The sequence below is a fragment of the Theropithecus gelada genome, chromosome 5, assembly GCF_003255815.1.
Source record: "Theropithecus gelada isolate Dixy chromosome 5, Tgel_1.0, whole genome shotgun sequence".
Classification (NCBI taxonomy): domain Eukaryota; kingdom Metazoa; phylum Chordata; class Mammalia; order Primates; family Cercopithecidae; genus Theropithecus; species Theropithecus gelada.
Genome location: NC_037672.1, coordinates 13898688 through 13918568, shown reverse-complemented (window position 1 = coordinate 13918568; position 19881 = coordinate 13898688). Strand labels below are relative to the sequence as shown.

General features: G+C 34.0%; 1 protein-coding gene across 7 annotated transcripts in view; it reads right to left on the bottom strand.

Annotated features, from left to right (window-relative positions):
• Window positions 1–19881, bottom strand: part of CPEB2 (cytoplasmic polyadenylation element binding protein 2) — a 66830-nt gene that overhangs the window by 27089 nt on the left and 19860 nt on the right. For 4 of the 7 annotated variants that reach the window (XM_025386499.1, XM_025386501.1, XM_025386505.1 and 1 more), the window contains 2 exons: window positions 8111–8161; window positions 792–815 (listed from right to left, as the gene is read on the bottom strand). In XM_025386499.1, the coding sequence (XP_025242284.1) occupies window positions 792–815; window positions 8111–8161 (75 nt within the window). The remainder of the gene's footprint in view (window positions 1–791; window positions 816–8110; window positions 8162–19881) is intronic. The other 3 variants (XM_025386503.1, XM_025386504.1, XM_025386500.1) reach the window with 1 other exon arrangement.

Below are 19881 nucleotides of genomic sequence, written 5' to 3'. Positions count from 1 at the left end.
CATTTAGAGAACAATCTAGTAGCATACTTTTGCTTCCTCTCATCCCATCTACTAGTCTGCACATGGCAAAAGGAGAAGCAGCTTCAGCCACAGAAAACATCAGCTGCTTTCCTAGGAAGTTCAATAATAGTCTTGCATCACATAGTCCTCTTTCCTTAGGATACCACACAAGAACTCTGTGGGGAATACTTTAGTGGGGGAGGGAAAGGAAAAAGGAAAGGGGAGAAGGTATGTGTTTGTGTGTGTGTGTGTGTGTGAGAGAGAGAGAGAGAGAAAGAAAGGGAAAGAAAGGGTTACATTCTTAGAAAACAGAGAAATATAAGCAACATTATTTCTATAAATCAGTGTTAACAATAATCTATTTGGTGTGTATTATTTTCAACTGGGTCAAGATAGAACTACCAAGCTAGAGTTGTAAATTATACATCATAAATATGACAGTTACACATTTAGAGAGTAGAAAAATCATACTTCATGCTACCTTCACTAATATTAAACATATTTAAGCAGACAAACTATAAATAGCATCTTTAAGAGATACAGAAATAACTTTAAAAACTAGAGTTAAATCTCAACAGTTTAAAAAGGGAAAATTTATTAAATAACCACAATTAGTATAAAAATACAGTTCGAAAGTTAAAGAGATTTAAAATTAAAAACTTCGACAAGTGCTCAAATCAAAATACAATTGTGAGTTTTCAGAGATTGCATGAAAAATCTAGAGTAATTACAACATTGATCAGTAAACCCAATTAGAAACAATTATACCATAGCAAACGGAAATGAATTACCTCGTCTTCGCCCATAACTCCTTGCTGCATGTAAACAAAGGACAAATTGTAAAATGTCAGAACTAAAAAATAAGCCCACATATACAAATATTTCTGACATGAAAAGCTATGTGGGCATCTGAAAATTAGTGCTACTTTAAGAGCAATGACAAAGTCACCATATAAGATTTGCATGTTTTACCATTCTACAAAGGACTTTTATTTATAGGTAAGTATATATCATCTGAATCACATAAAACTCTGAAATGAACAAGAAATACACCATTTATTAGCATTTGTGTTAAAATTCACAAATATTTGTTTCATCTAATGATGATAGAAATATATAACACTTTGCAGGAAATAGCATCCCAAATAATTTTCCCAGTGAATGGAAACAACTTGAACTAAATGCTTATTTTTCCACTTATTATAAAGAATGATATGGCATATATAGTCCAATAAATAGCTATTGAGATCCAATCCACATTATACCAAGCCCTGCATGGAAGTAGTGCTAGAAGAACAGATGACTGAGAAGATATTACACTATTAAATTGACACTCTGAAGCCTGTACAGATTAGACAGGATTTAAGAAATCAACATTTAAACTTGTTTAGAGAAATTACTATAGCTAATAATGCTTTCCATCATTTTAATATACGGTATAACAGCTATCAACTAATTGTTTTTATGTCTACCTATGAGGTAAGAGGGATTCAGATACAAATTACTATGAACATCATCATAGAATAGTACATATGTTAAATACCATAGACGTAGATAGGCATTTCTGTCTATGTTACTTGCATTGACATAATTCCTATGGAAAAACAAAAAGACTGTAATTTCTTTTTCATAAGAAACTACCAGTTTGATAAAATCCACAAATTGTTTTAAAGGAACTCCTCCCCACAAATTTGAATACACAATGAGTATTTTTACCCTGAAATTAAAATATGAAGTCAAGGCAGTAAACAAACAAACAAAAAAAGACTGTTAAAATTAAGATCTTATTTCATATTCACAGATTTTTTTAGGCCTGCAAAAAATTCAATAGTGAATAAATCTCAAGTAAAAATATGTACTGAAAGTTGTCAGAAACGTCTACCTAAAAATATAAAACTTAAAGATCAAAAGAAAACATTTCACATTATGAAATACATTCTCTTTTATACTAATGCTTTACTACAAGAAAGTGTGTCTATAACACACTAGTTCCTCTAATAAAAAGTGGGAAAAACAACCTTGTCAACTCTTGGTCATTTAAATTCTAAGAAATAAGTCAATAAATATAAGGCTTACATCAGACCCTTTTAAATAAAATAACTTCATGTGCATCTCTGCCATTCTAGTGTCTTTAGCTATATAATCTGTTGCACACTTAACCTATCCTTGAGCTCCAATTACCTCAAAGTCCGGCAGATCTATTTCATAGCTTACCTGACCTATATATTATTCCTCCTCTCCTGAGATAGGGGTGAAAGCAGCACTTAATATTTTGTTGTCTAGGTCTTCTAAACATAAAAGTTTTTAAAAAACTCTAACTGATGGGAGATCAACTGTGAAAAATCAGACTGATACAAGAAATTATAATAGAGTGATCAAGAATAGACTATAGGGCTGCACACGGGTGATCACGCCTGTAATCTCAGCAGTTTGGGAAGCTGAGGTGGGTGCATCACCTGAGTCTAGGAGTTGGAGACCACTCTGACCAATATGGTGAAACCCTGTCTCTACTAAAAATACAAAAATTAGCCAGGCGTGGTGGTGGGCACTTGTAGTCCTAGCTACTTGGGAGGCTTAGGCAGGAGAGTTGCTTGAACCCGAGAGGCAGAGGTTGCAGGCAGCTGAGATAATGCCATTGCACTCCAGCCTGGGAGACAGAATGAGACTCTGTCTCTCTCTCTCTCTCTCTCTCTCTCTCTCTCTCTCTCTCTCTCTCACACACACACTCACACACACACACAGAAAAAAAAAAAAAAAGAAAAAAGAAAAAAGAAAAAATAGACTACAGAAGAGTGAATAGTTGTATTAAGCCTAGAAATGGTCAACAGTCCCCAAACCACTTCACAGGATGAGTCAGTTGGGTTTCCTGCTTATCCCTGGGCATAGCCTAATGGTATTAATCCAGTATGAATTTGTTTTGGAGAATTTCATTCATAGGTGTAGAAAGCTGAAGATTTACAAAGCAAATAAAAATATTTTCATCAAGTTTAAAGTCAAACGATGAATTATGAAGTCTTAATGTCACACTTAATTCTTGACCTACTAAGAAAATTAATGGTATCATAGCCAGTTTATGTTCTTAGCTGAGGCTACTCAATACTAAAATGGTAAAAATATGCATAAATTTCATAGCATCTTAAGTTTTCATTCCTTGGCTTGAACATAATCATTTAGAAAACTTCTCCAACTATCTCATACCTGAGGAATTTTAGAATCCTGTAAAGAGCTATTCTACTTATTTTTTGGACAACTCTCAGATTCCAAGTATCTACATTACCAAAAATAGAACTGACTACAGATGAAGCTAAACCATGTGAAATATTTCCTATTCCCTGTTATGGAAATAACTAATCTGCACACTAAACAATGGTGTGTGTATTCACTTTCCTACCAATATTTCTATGTGAATTTCTGGAGTATGTTCCATTATAACTCTGAATCAGAATTATGAGAAACACCTACCTATTAAGAAAAAAACTAAGTGACTTATGTTTTTAAAAAGACTTTTTAAAACAATATGTCCTTCAAACTCATTGAGAATATGATTTTTAAAAGGAAAAACTTGTATAAAAATGAAGAACACCTATGAAGTGTTACAAAAATAACATGAGGAGCTGGCTATTTAACATACCTGTTCACGTTTATAAGCACAGGTAGATTAAACATGTATTACTGACACATGTGTGTCCTTATTTATTTAAAAATAAGAAGGCTTTGAGAAAAGCCTGAAGACAAGCGACTTCACAATTTTGGTTCTGGTTTCCAAATCGTCTTATTAAGGTTCTAATCCATAGCTACAAAAAATAAAAACAGGATGATTCTAATATTCTGACTAGAAACTGTAGGGTCATATATGTATTGGCTCTCAGCTACAGTTGTAACTGAACTACTGCAGCTAGAGGAAGGGATAGGCAAACACATTAAATCAGCTGGAAATACAGGCTAAAGTTCTCTTGATGAGGAACCTAATGACATTTTTAGGTTTTTCAACCTGAAAAAGCCAAAACTAAGGAGAGAACTATGCTTCTAAATCATAGTCCTTTTTTTTTTTTGAGACGGAGTCTTGCTTTGTCGCCCAGGCTGAAGTGCAGTGGCCAATCTCGGCTCACTGCAAGCTCCGCCTCCCGGGTTCACGCCATTCTCCTGCCTCAGCCTCCTGAGTAGCTGGGACTACATGTGCCTGCCACCACGCCCAGCTAATTTTTTTGTATTTTTAGTAGAGACGGGGTTTCACCGTGTTAGCCAGGATGGTCTTGATCTCCTGACCTCGTGATCTGCCCGCCTCAGCCTCCTGAAGTGCTGGGATTACAGGCATGAGCCACCGCGACTGGCCCCTAAATCATAGTCCTTTTCAAGACCCCCAAAAAGCTTATCTCCTCCACTCATTCCACCAGCATAAAAAAAAAAGAACTGATGGCTACCCCACTTTCCTATTTTTATGACTGAATATAGTTAAAGCGTCTGCCTTCAGAAATACAATTACTGACTTAATTTTCTTAAACGATACACATAACTTTTTTCCTCTCAGAAAGTACAGTAAGCTCTTTATCACACACATAGCTGTACTTGGGCTATCTCAGCAGATTTACATTTCTAACTAGCTTGATAATACCATTCCCACACCCCGTCCTGGCCACCAATACTTCTGCTCTATTTGTTTCTCTTTTGAAAAACGTTATGTACTAACAAAAATGTAAGCTATTTTCCTTGAGAAAGGGGTAAAGAAAATATAATTCAAATATTAATACAAATACTGAATGATACATTATTTTGTATTGCTCTTTACAGGGTTTTTTTTTAAAACTACTTATAATAAAAAGTGTTTAGGATTTATACATTTAGAAATATAAAGATACATACTTTCATTCTAACTTCAGAAGTACTTCACCTTTGGTTTCAAGACAATCTACACAATTCTATATAACGTGACTTCCCTAAAGTGCTTCTGGATGCTAAATATGGACTCTTCAACATCTTTGAATTCTTCAATAGTGACAGTCTCCAGTAGTCAATTCAACTTAATTTGGGGAATATGGTCTGTTCAGAAGGAGACTGCTTGTAGTTATATTTATATGGTTTTTTTTGTGGTTTAAATTAAACATATCGCTACAGCCTCATGAGATATACAGGTATTTATTGTATTACACCTCTTTTTTAAAAAACTATATATCTGAGCTAACAGATGCTTAGAGTTAAGGATTTGCCAGAGACACTTCATAGTTTTAATGAGTTTGATCAACTTCCTGGCTTTTATCCCATTTTCTCTTTATTTCTTACTTAAAGGAATATTTAAAAGATGAACCATAACTGCTGATTAACTATTAAGGTAGAATCATAAAATCTTTACAGATATGTTTACAGATATATTTGCCATATCGGCCCTAACAATTGTAATAGTATGTTTTATTAAAGAAACTTAAGCCTAGCATCACTGTCAGCTTTCTGTCAGTTCTGCATTTTCTAAGGAATGTTCTTTAATTGCAACAGTCACGCATTTATTTTAGTGGGTATCTGTGTACATCAAAAGTCATCTTGGGTACTCCAAGGAGCAACAGCATCACACTTTAGGAAACAATGCCTCAGAGAGTTATTTTACCTTTTTGGGGGGTTATTTTACCTAAACTTTGTCCCAAGATAGTTTCTAACAAATAGTTCTAGTTTGGCTTTCTGCAAGAACACAAAATGGGCCATCTTTGTTAGCTACTTGTAATATACCTCAAATAGTTTAAAATATCAGTTATGTTTTCTCTTAAGTTTATATTTTCCAACACAGACATACCTAACTTCATCTATTTATAGGACATGATTTTTACTCTTTCAAATAAATTTTTATCACTGTTCACCATCACCCACTACTTAGCTAACATTTACTTTCAGAAGCTGCTCTAAATACTTTACATGAAGGAATTCACTCACTTCTCACAACAGTCCCCTGAGTCAGGCAGTATGCTAATCTCTGTTTTACACATAAACAAACTGAGTCAAAGTGAAGTTAGGTAAGCTGTTCAGGGTTACACAGATAGAAAAAGCCAACCTGGGTTTAAACTCAGATAATCTGGCTCCAGAATCTATGTTACAACCACTATGAGCTAGCTACTATTACACCACTATACAAAGACTGATGCAAAATTTATTACTAAACATTGATTTTTAAAATTAACAATATTCGCTCTGTCAGTTAATTCAACTTACTTAACCAAATGCCTAAAAGTGAGTTAAACGTGATATACTTAAAGAGAAACTTTCATAATTCAAAAAGTCGGTCTATGTACGATGAGAAACAACAATTTCTTTAATTCGTCAATAACATTTAATAAATACTTAGTACAGGAATACTAATATCACTTAATTCTCACATTTCCCAGGGAGACCATATGCTAAGAATATAACTGAATTACACATAGTTAAAAAATAGTTCAAGAAAAATATCCCCTTACCTATTAGTACATTTCTTTGCCTAGTTCTCTCTTCAATAACCTTGGTGTTTACTAAAACTATTTAAATCCCTAATATTCAAGACTTCTTTAACCCACAAATATTCCCAATTATGTTGCGACTTCTTTAACCCACAAATATTCCCAATTATCTTGCTTTACTCTCAACCAATGATTCGAAAAAAGTTAAAAAAAAATTCTCTTTGGATCAAATTGTTTCTTTTCCTGATGTAAACACATTTTCATGTCCTAGTTTAATTATCTTTTTCTCCCTGCTAGTACCTTGCCAGAAAAAGTTCAGAGTTTCCAGGCTAGCTTCCTGTACTGAGTATGCATTGTCGCCCCAAATGACAGACTACTAAGACTACTCACATAATATACAAAGCAGATTTGTCCACAAGATGCAACTCTGGCCTGAATACTCTTCTTTCTGCTGTGTGATGAAACACTTTTCCACCTAACATCTAGATTATTTATAAGGGCTTTTCGCAACTGACAAAATCATCAATTAGTTTAATAATGTTTAGTATAACTAATAATGTAAGTTGCAGATACACTGTGGATACTAAGTTCTTTGCTTCCACATGACTCAGTACGGCCCCAGTAGTACCCTGGCAATTCTGACCACAACCACCCTGTAGGATTCTCACTAATTAGATAACCCAATGCTTAGACTAGGCTGGCATGTGCTAGACAACTCAACAGTGAAATGCTGAATGATTAAATCAATCACCTCATCTAATGCTCGGCTTCTTCAATTTTTCTCACCGAAAATCCTACTTACCCTGACCATCTCCTATGTGGCCTAGACTTTATTTCCATCCTTCTGTCTTAATACTAGTTCACATGGTCTAGCTTTACATGTACTTTATTTTCAGTCTTTGTTCCTCAACTTCATTGCCATGTTATTTCAGTAAAGCTTTAGTTGAAATACAAGAGCCAAGCCATTTTAATGATATTGTTTTTTAAAGTAAATATTAATACTATTTCTATTCTTTCCCCTTCCTATTTCCCTCTCCACACCCACCCTCTGACTCAAAAATACTCTTGTGAAGGATATTTTAATCCTCCATCTCTACTCCCACAATCATGGATGTGCTAAGTACTGAGACTCTGAATATGTTAATGTTTGTCTAACAGAAAGAAAACTAACTTTAACGAAAATTTATTATTTTCCTTACTTTGGTGAACTTCACTATGTAAGTTTTCTAGTTTGAATAAGTTTAGTGTGATCACAATATTTATAGTGACCAGTATATTCCTTATTTAACCACAAACACAAGTGCTACACTAAGTAACAAGTTCTACGCACTTTGCAAACATCTCATTTGAATCTCACAATAAACCTTGAGACTATATTCTCATTACACAGATGGGGAAACTAAGGTAATAGTAATCTGTCCAAGGTCATATCTGAAACTGGAAAGGCAATATTCAAACCAGGACTGCCTCCAAGTCTGTGATCACTGAATTAGTCATACTGTTACAAATGACGGCTTTACCAGTCAGAACACACTCAGATTCCTAATTCTGCCTTTTGTATAGGCATAGTAGTAACTTTATTTTTATACTCATAGAATGATTAAACTGTGTGTATGGAGAGGTTCAGAGATACATGTATTAAATCATCTTTATATAAACCAATTGGAAACATAAAATGTTTTTATAAAACTTACCATTTAACATCAATAGATTGTCAGTTCCTGGATGTGGATAGCTCAATCGACCTTTAAAAAGACAGGAAAGGTGAGTTTGAAGATTATGGAGTTATTTGAAAAGCAAAAAGAAAAAAACAAAAAACAACAACAAACAAAGGTGGTGTAAAGAGAAAATTATTGAGCACAGTATTTTTCATAAGATTACAATGTGATTTGGGAGCAACGCCAATAGAATAAAGCTTATTTATTTTTGGAAATGTAAAAACAATATACGTATCATATCCTAATCTTGCAAGTTTAATATGAAATGTGAATTTTTAAAATTTTTTCAAAGTTGTTTGTAATTTTATCTATAGATCTCTTGTCAAAAATAAAACTTGAGAGAAGTTCATATTCCTAAATCAAAAACAATTAAAATGTTAAAATAAAAAATAAGCAGAAAAATTCATCTCAACTTGCCAATGTGGCTTTATAAAGTCATATTTAAATAAATAAGGTTAATGAAAACATCTTATATTACAAATATTGAAAACTTCTTCCAAGTTTATGAATGATTAAAAATATAAAAAATTAAATAAAAAATAAAAATACTAAAGCTGATGAGCATAGTAGCATAGTATTTCCTCTGAGTCATTCTTCATTCAAAAGTTTTTTATTTACTAAATGCAGAAGGGACAACAGTATTATGAACTGCTGTGGAGAAGAAAAAAGGTATGCATGAAACATTCTGTGGTTTATCCAGCATTTTTACATCATAACACTTGTTTGATAAATGCCAATAGCTAGGATGACCATTATTTTTAGTCTATTATAAAATACAGGATTTTCTCAAATGCCTGAATCTCTAATGGGACTATTAGAATAGCACATTAAAACCCATTTAAAGGCTGGGCACAGTGGCTCATGCTTGTAGTCCCAGCTAGCTGGGAGGTGGAGAAAGGAAGATCACTTGAGCCTAGGAGTTTGAGCCTATAATGAGCTATTTTGTGCCAATGCACTCCAGCCTGAGCAACAGGACAAGACCTTGCCTCTAACAAATGAATAATAATAATAATAAATTTAAAGCCCATTTGAAAAATATCTAAAAATTAAATGTCTGGGATTGCATTTTAGTACTTTTCAGCACAGTCCCTTTAAAAACAAAACAATATGCTAGCTAGCACATGAGTAAGGAGTACAGATTAACTGCATCTACCTTTATCACCTCAGCAAGTCCTCTACAGATTAACCGCATCTACCTTTATCACCTCAGCAAGTCCTCTACACCCTACAGGCCCACATATAAGATGGAGATTGTTGGCTGACTTTTAGTTATGAAATTAAAGAGTTTGATCATCTTCTAACGCAAGAGTAAGTGGTAAAAATAATCCAATTTTGACACTAAAATATGTAAATATATATGATAGATATACAAATATGTTACCTGTACATACACATACACACACACACACTTCACCTGAGCTCTAAGTTAACTGTGGGACATTTTGATTTCAGACTCAACACAGGCAAAATACGTGTTATCAAAAGGATTATCTACCATCTCTTATTTACTCCTGCATTTCACACAGCATGACATGAGTTAACTAAATGACCTCTTAAATAAAGTTGTCATACTCTAAAACATACCAGTAAATTGCTTGTTGTGATACCTTGATATGGAGAAATAGAAGCACACATATGGGAGGTACACAATAAAGAGCCAGGAAGCACAGCTTGCCTAAACTGCACTTCAGTAACAGAACATTACTTTGAAGTATTATAGCTTATTTTGGAAATATGCCTATTTCTAAACATCTTGCTGCAGATGGCCAAATTTGGAGAACAATTTAAGGCCTTGAATAAATTACTGTAATTTCTGACTTAAGATTAAAAAAAAAAAAAAACACAACTCCTACAAAGTGGCAACCTGTTTCACTGTTCAGCATAATAAGTTAATTAAATCTACGATACTGACAGTGTGTAGGATGTAGATGATGTAAACATGAGTGGGACATAATCTTATGATGTGGTAGGGGAGATAGACACAAATATACAGTTTCAATAAAATATGCTAGGTGCTAAAAGAGTTACATACAGAATGCTATATAAAAAAACACAACAGAGTCTATAGTAATCAGGCCCAGGGATTAAGGCAAGACTTCCTGGAAAAGTAAATTACACAAAGCCTTAACATGAAGCCTAGTTCCACCTTGAAAGATTCTCAACCTTAAACCGTCAAACCCATTTAGAGGCTGGGCATGGTGGCTCATGCTTGTAGTCCCAGCTACAACTTTAATAGGTTCTCAACTGTAATAGGTTCCTGTTCATTTATTTATCTCAAGATACAGGTTAAGAAAAAATATTTTCACTGCTAATAATCTTTTGCTATTATGGCTCTGAATACACTTTTAAAAGGCACACATTTTGTGGAAAGTTTAAAAAACAACTATTTGCAAAGTAACATATACTGTATACATTGTATACATATGTATATGTTGTATACATATGTATACATATTCTAAATACTACAGCTCTCTACCTAAGAAAATCTCTTAATATAAGTAATAAAGTACTCCAAATGAAATAAGCAAATTTAGACTCATTTTAAAGATACCCAACCACCTCTTCTCCACCCCAGTGGAAACATTAATGCATCTTCATAGGTTAACTTTTAAAGTTATGTTTTACTTAGGGTATTATTAAAAGTACTTTCACTAAGAACCTGCCAATTGATAGTAAGAACTAACAGCATTTGAGGCTATACTCTGAGCCAGGAGCTTTTCTACGTTCTTTACAACCAGTTACTTAATCCTAACAACAATCCTATGACTTAGGTGGTATTATCTTCCCATTTTAAGATGACGACACTGTGTCACAAAAAGTTAAATAGGTAAGTTGCCCAAGGTTATACCACTGGCAGGTAGCACTGGCAGAACCTGAACCTAAGCAGTTTGGCTCCATACTCTTAATCACTATCTTAATAATTACTTTATATTGATAACATAAAGGTATATAAAAGTATATATGGTTGGTTGTAGGACAATTTTATCTCTTAAAAAATTCACAGAATATTCTATAGTATATTTGATAATTTAAGCTTTAATACAGAAAAAATAGAAAAAAACCCATATTACTATAAAACTAATTCCTCCTTATTGTTTAAAAGACCTGTGGTGCAGGGACTGATAGGTGTACACTGTTCCTAATAGAGTCATCAAAGTTAGACAGATACAGAGCTTCCCAGAATGAAAAACAAAAAACCAAAAAGCTACATACGTAGCCCAGTCTTCTTGTAGATAAGCGTACCCCTGAATGTAAGATCTGGCCAATGGGCTATAAAGTGAAAGTGGTATGTGCAATTTCTGGGAAGTATTGTATCCTTAAAAGGGAAGACCTTCCTTTCCTCTTTCTTGCTTGCTGAAATGCTGATGTGATAGCTAAAGTGAAGAAGCCGTATTAAACCATGAGGCAGAAACTGTGTTCTCAGGATAATAGAAGAACGAGATAAAAACGAGCTTCAATCCATGAAAATCACCAAACTACTCTAGGAGTGTTAATGTTTCTGAGTGTTAACGTTTCTGGTAAGGGAAACAAACTTCTATCTTATTCAAGCCACATAGGAGTTTTCTGTTGTCCTTAACAAACCTAAGCTTACTAAGTCCTCTAGTAATAAATTTGAGCAAATTAAATTTTAGGTAACCAGGCAATTGCTTATTATTGTGAAAATATGATCATTTCATAATGGCTTAATATATCCATAAATAATGAGTATACACGAGCTCTTAGCACTGTTCCTTTCACATTAAGATACTATGTAATTTAAAATAAGTAATTTAAAAAATATATATATTTTTAGGTGTCAGTGAATAACTAGAGGATCTACCGTATCTTAAAAATTGTCTTATTCATCTAATTATGGTTTTAAAAAGTAATTTGTATATAATATATAGTCGACCCTCTGTGTCTGCGGCTTCTGCATTCATGGGATTCAACCAAGAAATTATATTGAAAATATAATTCCTGATAGCCGGGCACAGTGGCTCATGCCTGTAATCCCAGCACTTTGGGAGGTGCTGTAATTCCAGCACTTTGGGAGGCTGAGGCGGGCGGATTACGACGTCAGGAGTTTGAGACCAGCCTGACTAACATGGAGAAACCCCATCTCTACTAAAAATACAAAAAAAATTAGCTGGGCATGGTGGTGCATGCCTGTAATCCCAGCTACTTGGGAGGCTGAGGCAGGAGAATCACTTGAACCTGGGAGGCGGAGGTTGCAGTGAGCCGAGATCGCACCATTGCACTCCAGCCTGGGCAACAAGAATGAAACTCCATCTCAAAAAAATAAAAAAAGAAAAGAAAAGAAAAGAAAGAAAATATAATTCCTGATCAGAAATACTCAGGAAAAAAAAAATTCCAAAATGTTCCAGACAGCAAAACTTGAATCTGATGTGCACCAAGTATGATATGACATTGAATCCACACAAATGTGATGTCTAGGCACTGTTTTAGGTATTGTAAGTAATCTAGAGTTGATTTAATGTATACAACAAGATGTGCATATGTTACATGCAAATACTACATCATTTTACATAAGGGACTTGAGCATTGCCGATCTTGGTATCCCCGGGTGGTCCTGGAACCAGCCCGAATGGTTACCAAGTGACAACTCTACAAAAAGGCCTTACTTCATGTTAGCCACTTTAAATGTATTATCTGAGCAATTAAAAATACTAAGAAATATGACAACTGTATAAAACTTATCACTTGTTTAGACAAATTACCAGATTACATTTGAAACAAATATCTGGTCCCTGATTCTTTACCATTTTTGCTACACTGAGCTCTTTGCTGTTCCTCAAACATGCCAGGTAATCCCTTTCCAGGATCTTCCTACTTCCTTTTTTTCCTGCTTGAAATACATTTGCTCAGATACAACCAAACCTTGCACCCCTTACTTCATTCAAGTCTTTAAGAGATAGTATGACAGACTATCCTGTCTAAAATAGCAGCTTCTTTCTCTATCCCCTTGATAGTGTATTTTTTCTGCATAGTACTGATTATTATCTAACATTTTCTGTCTCTATACTTCTTTAAAACAGAAGATCCATGAAGGCAGTAACTCAGTCTCTCTTATTCTTTAGCATATAAAACAAAGCCTAGCATATAGTAGGCTCTCAAATATTTGTTGAATGGATAAACGAAATATTTCATTCTACTATGTAAACTACAGACTGAATCAAAAACACAAATACCTTAATATGTGTTTGTATGTGTGACATAGGGAGGATATTCTCTAAGATAATGAAAAAAAAATCATAGAACAAGACTTTTTTTTCAGCTTATTTCTAAATCTCTTACATATTGGAAGTTGTGGGGAGAGATACTGCAAAAGTCCTGCTTGTTGCTCTTTGCCAAGATAAATTTCCCCCTTCTCTAAACTAGTTTTTCTTTAATAAGTTAATAGAAGAAATGAACTCCAAAGCCCTAATATTCAGTTGATGATGCTAACTCACTCTTCAGTGATGAGAACATAGCTAAAGAACAATGCCATGTGCTCTGCCAACTGTTTTTAAAAGAAAAATAAACATTTAAATCACATTAGAATCATACAGAGTTTAGGTTAGAATTAACAACAGATCAAAAGGAAGACAGTATGGTGCAGTGGTTAAAAGCACAAATTCAGGAGCTACCAAGTTCCACCACTTACTAGCAGTTGAAATGCAGACAATTATTAAGAATAAGCCACAGTCATCCAACTGTAAAATAAGGGTAAATATCTACCTCTTAGTCATGGAAATTAAATGAGTTAATACATATATGTAGAGTCCTCAAGAATAATGCTTAGCTGTATCAACTGCTCAATAAATGATATGTATGGTATGTTATATACTGCATATGTATATTAAACACAAAATACACACATATCCTTAATAGAAGACATCTAATACTTCTTAATTAAGTGCTTTAAATAAAGCATTGCCCCCACTCATCTGACAGACTCTTCCAATATTGTTTTCATAATCTACATTTACCTTTACTTCCAAATCCAATTAGGAAAAAAAGGTTCATTTGAAGTCTGGTAAAATCCACTTAGAATGTGGTCATTACCAACCTTGAATAACTCCAATCTCTGCTCAGATCCAAGGGGCAGGACAGTCATTCCTGACCACACTCCCAAATTTCAATGCATGCCTCATAAAAGCCTAAGAATAAGATCATACAAACGTAGAAAAGACCCTTAGATCCAAAGTACCAGATCCGAAGAGAGCAACAGAATCATTCCTTACCTCATCTGATAAAAGCCACCAATCTACTTTAGATTCAACTGAAATTAATTTAGTTAACACGTTCAAATCAAAATCCTATCATAAATTTTTTGATCTAATCATATTTTAAGACTTTTAACCAATTAATACTAGAAAATTTACCAAGAAACACCAAAGAACATAGAATACCAAAAAGTTTTGATTCAAGAAAAGGATAATCCCAAAAGACAACAATAACGAAAGATAAAACTTAAGTCATTATTTAGTAAGATAATGTATTATCATACACCTATTATAATAAAAGTGGTATTAATTCAGATATATGCAACTAATACTAAAATCAAGTTGAGTTAATGGTTGCAAAACTTTTTACTGTTAAGGGTTTTAAACAAAAGTAATGCTGATAACCAGTAGGAATAGCAAATGGATAACAAAATATTGCCAGTGGAACTGGTATAAAGCAAACCTAAGTTGGCAATATATGTTTACAGCCTCGGAAACAAGCATATGAAGTTGTGCTATGAAAATAAACACAAAAAAAGCTAATTCAATTTTATTTAAAAATTTGAAAAACCTAAATGTTCAACTATTCAAGAATGGTTATACAAACTATTTTACATGTATAGATACAATATACAGTAATTCTTTAAAGTTCTAAATCAGTATTTTGAAGAGTATGAATCATGAGAAAATGCTTAATCATTTAATCAATAATTTACTGGGCCCCTCCTATTTGTGTGACATTATGATATCTGCTGATTCAAGGTAAAGCAAAAACACATGTGGCCATTGCTCCCATGACAGTCTTATGTGAAAGATTACATGAAAGATATATATTAAAAAACAGTTCCGGCATGGTGGCTCAGGCCTGAAATCCCAAGCACTCTGGGAGACTGAGGCGGGTGGATCACAAGGTCAGGAGATTGAGACCATCCTGGCTAACATGGTGAAACTCCGTCTCTAGCAAAAATACAAAAAATTAGCCGGGTGTGGTGGCATGTGCCTGTAGTCCCAGTTACTTGGGAGGCTGAGCAGGAGAATCACTTGAACCTGGGAGGTGGAGGTTGCAGTGAGCTAAGATGGTGCCACTGCACTCCAGCCTGGGTGACAGAGTGAGACTCCGTCTCAAAAAAACAAACAAAAAAACAAGAACAAATGATTGAATCTAAAATAAGAAAGGTGCTCTAATTAAAAAGAAACTTGATTCTCTATAAATCTTTAACACAAAAGTAATCTACCCTTGATAGGGGTGCCAAAGAGTCTTTATGATGAGGTAGAAGTTGACTAGAGATTACAGAGACTGCCAACTGAACACGAAGGACTGAATACACGTGTTCACCTTTGTTGCTTTCAGAAACCCCTAACATGGCAGTTAAAAATATTTTAAAGAGGTGTCTCAAAAAAAAAAAAAAAAAAAAAAAAAAAAGATTTTTAAAGAGGCATAACCCCATTAGGATAAAGACACTGGAACAGGATCATAAAACAACCAAATCATCAAATTTCTGGGAACTGTAAATGTGAATGGTTGAATGGTAACTAACTTTGTAGACCAGAAATCACTGAAAACACAAACCTAAGCCAGTGTATGTATGGGGAATGCCATCGAGTTAACACTCCATTTACTGTAGTACACACCTGGATAGGTTTAGAAATCAGAAGCTCTGGTTATAACCGTGTGTAAAAGTGGGGTACAACTAAAAACAGGAAGGTTTAAGATTGCTTGCTAGTTTTTAAAACAACCCTCCTGGGTTCATCTAAGGCTAGCAGCTAGGCCTACAGCTCACAAACAGAAGACTAGAAGACCCACATCCATGTTCATTTCCCAGAACAAAAGAAAAGACCTAGACGCATGTATTGTAAGGGGCTCACCCGACTGCCTTACTACAATCATTACTAGTTGATAATTTCAACTACATACATTGAGCTTCCAATCCCCATTTTGTGTGTCTACTTTTAAATATGAATAGACAGTAAAGGATGAAGCCTCCAACATGAGAAAAAAAGAGAACACAACCAAATAAAAAAGAAGAACTTAGAAGAAGCACAGACAATATAAGGAACTGGGAAAATAGTCTTCAAACACTATAACAGCCTCCAGAGAAATAAGATCAAACAAGAATAAGATGTCATTGGAAAGTTCTGAGAATTTTTTAAAGGAGGTTTTAAAAATTAGTAAAAAATTTTAAAACAAAAAACGCAATAGAAGATTTGAAAAATAAACATAAGCTCTTCAAACGCAAAACCAGAGACAAAACAATGGAAAACAGAAAAGAAAAACATATGATGACTATATAAGGTTTAACATTTGAGGAACAGGAATTCCAAAAAGAGGTAATATTAAAAAACGGGAGGCAGACACGGTGGCTAACGCCTGTAATCCCAGAACTTTGGGCGCCCGAGGCGGGCAGATCATAGTCAGGATTTCGAGACCAGCCTGGCCAACATAGTGAAACCCCATCTCTACTGAAAATACAAAAATTAGCCAGGCATGGTGGGCCGGGCGCGGTGGCTCACGCCTGTAATCCCAGCACTTTGGGAGGCCGAGGCGGGCGGATCACAAGGTCAGGAGATCGAGACCACGGTGAAACCCCGTCTCTACTAAAAATACAAAAAATTAGCCAGGCGCGGTTGTGGGCGCCTGTAGTCCCAGCTACTCGGGAGGCTGAGGCAGGAGAATGGCGTGAACCCGGGAGGCGGAGCTTGCAGTGAGCCGAGATCGCGCCACTGCACTCCAGCCTGGGCGACAGAGCGAGACTCCGTCTCAAAAAAAAAAAAAAAAAATTAGCCAGGCATGGTGGCGGGCACCTGTAATCCCAGCTACTCAGGAGGCTGAGGCAGGAGAATCACTTGAACCTGGGAGGCAAAGGTTGTAGTGAGCCAGTATCACGCCATTGCACTCCAGCCTGGACAACAGTGCAAGACTCCCATCTCAAAAAAAAAAAAAAAAAGGAAGAAATTATCAAAGAAATAATATCCCAAATTTCCAAGAACTGAAGATACAAACCTCTGAATTAAAACGGTCCAATGAAGGTACAGCTTAATAAGTTAAAAAATGAAGATAGGAAGGAAGGTATGTATGCACATACACACTCCAAGATACACATTTCATTATTATGAAATTGCAGAACCACGAGCATGCAAAAATCCTAAAAGCTTCCAGAAAGCAAAACAACAACAACAAAAATAAGAAATCAAGGCAATCATACAAATGAACAGGATTCAGAACGATGCCACACTTAAAGCAATACTGGAGGTTAAAAGACTCTGAATCAATACCTTCAATATTCTAAATTGCTAATATATAATTTCATAGTGGCCTATCATATTATATTGGTAGAAAAGTTATGTTTTAATACATATAGGGTCTCAAAATTTATGTGCCATTAGCAGGAAGGTAATACAGGTACAACAAATCAAAGTGAAACAAAGATGTAAGTCACTGAAGAAAGGACATGGAGATCAGGACATGGATTCCACAGAAAAAAAGGAATTCCTAGGATTATGGAAGTCCCCAAATGACTGCTATATAGGGCTACAATAATGAAAAAAAAAATCTGGATGATAATTTGATGCATTTATATGTATTGAAAGAAGCTTTACAGTCTATGGATAAATTCTGGGATGAATTAATGATAAATACTTAGAAAACTAAGCAAATAAACCAAAAAAGATAATGATTAATACCAGGAAAAAGAAAGTTTTATGAAAAAGAAAACGTTATAGCACAAAACATACAAGGTTCATCTATGAATATTATTTGCCTTATCTCAGTAATACAATCCCTGACTTAAACAAAGGTGCTCTTATCATTTTGGAGGACAGAGTAGGGGAAATATTGAAGGATATTAAGTCATATTAGAATATCAACATATAATATCTAAAATGTAGGAAACCTAGAAGCACAAGCATATTATTTACAAATAATTACACAAAAAATCATTTCAAAAAAAAAAAAAAAAAGGCTCATAGTGGCTACCACTAAGGAGCAGGAATCTGAAGTGGACAGACAAGGAAGAGGAAGGAGACTTCTATTTTTTCCTTATATAAAACTTACAGCACTACTTGACTTTCAAAAGTATGTACATATTTTTTTAAACTAATTTTTAAAAAAGTTAACCAGGTTGGATGGAAGGCAAAGATTTAATTACTGCAAATATTTTAAGTTTATAAATAATGAAAAGATTGGAAAAATTATACACCAAAATATCAATTATGATTACTTTAGTTCGTGAGATAAGTGATGATTTTAAAACTTGTTTCTCCTAGTGTTTCCACATTTTCTTTAATAAATGAATACTATCTTTTTTTTTGTAACAGGAAAACAAATACTTTAAAAAGGATAAAATGCTATTATTTTGGAGGAAAAAACCTTCAGAAGAGATTCTTCGATATATCTTCAAATACTATAAGTAGTTAAAATGCATAAGCCTAATTATTCCAATTACTTGCTTTTATCACTGCAAGTTATATATAGGAAACATTCTTTTTGTTGTCTTTCCATTTAAAACAAGTGATATAAACATTTTTCAGATCATATGAAAGATGCTTTGTGGTAAATAACAGGATTGCAGTAAAAACATACATGTTCGGAATAAATAAATATGATTTTAACAAAATTCATTGTAGTTTCTGTCTGATAGGTTTTAGTTTTTAAGAAAAAAATTTCAGTCTGTCATAATTTAAACCATTTACCTAAATATTCAAAGATGCTTGGAAGAAATAAAACTCAAGTATGTTTTAAATGTAATAACAGTTTGTAATAAAGACAATTATGTAAAAAGAAATAAAAGTAAAACTTATCTCTATCCATGATGCCATATTTCAAATAAGTTTTTTTAAAACAAAAACTTTCACAACCACATTTTTATAATTTCCTTTTCAATCTACAGATATTCTCAATGACCAAACTCATAAATTGTACTTTCACCTTTCACTAAGATGAACAATTCTGAGCAGTGGAAGGATAAAGTATTAAGATTCCATGTACATTATAACAATAATCGCTTCTTAAAGTCAGAATTGCTTAATAAAATATACATGGCTTCTATATAAATATAATTTACTCCAAAAGTTGTTAATAATTTTTTTCCTATCAAAGGCCAGGGCTCTATAGAATAAAGAAACAAAAAATCAATAAAGGAGAAATAGTATGTCAATCCTATTTACTCCTTTTTAAAATAAATGGAAACATTTCATTTAAAACTGAACACATATGCAACATCCCTCTAACTTTTTAAAGATATATATCTAATACAGGTGATTTTCTTCTATATTCTTTTTTCTTTGTTATTAGCAATTGTAAAACTTTTGACTTCAGGAAAACACCAGTGGCTGAAGAAAAAGTAAACTCAGTTTTGAGAAATGCACCCCTTTTTCTCTGTCAGGGGAAATAAGGAAGAGTCCTGTAAGAGCAGATGACATACCTGCTTTGGCATGTATATTATTGGTATTTGTTTTATTGTGAACTTTATTTTAATAAATGCCATTAAAATTTCACAGTTTTTTAAAAGATCTCTTTACCACTGCTCTCTTATACCAGAGTTT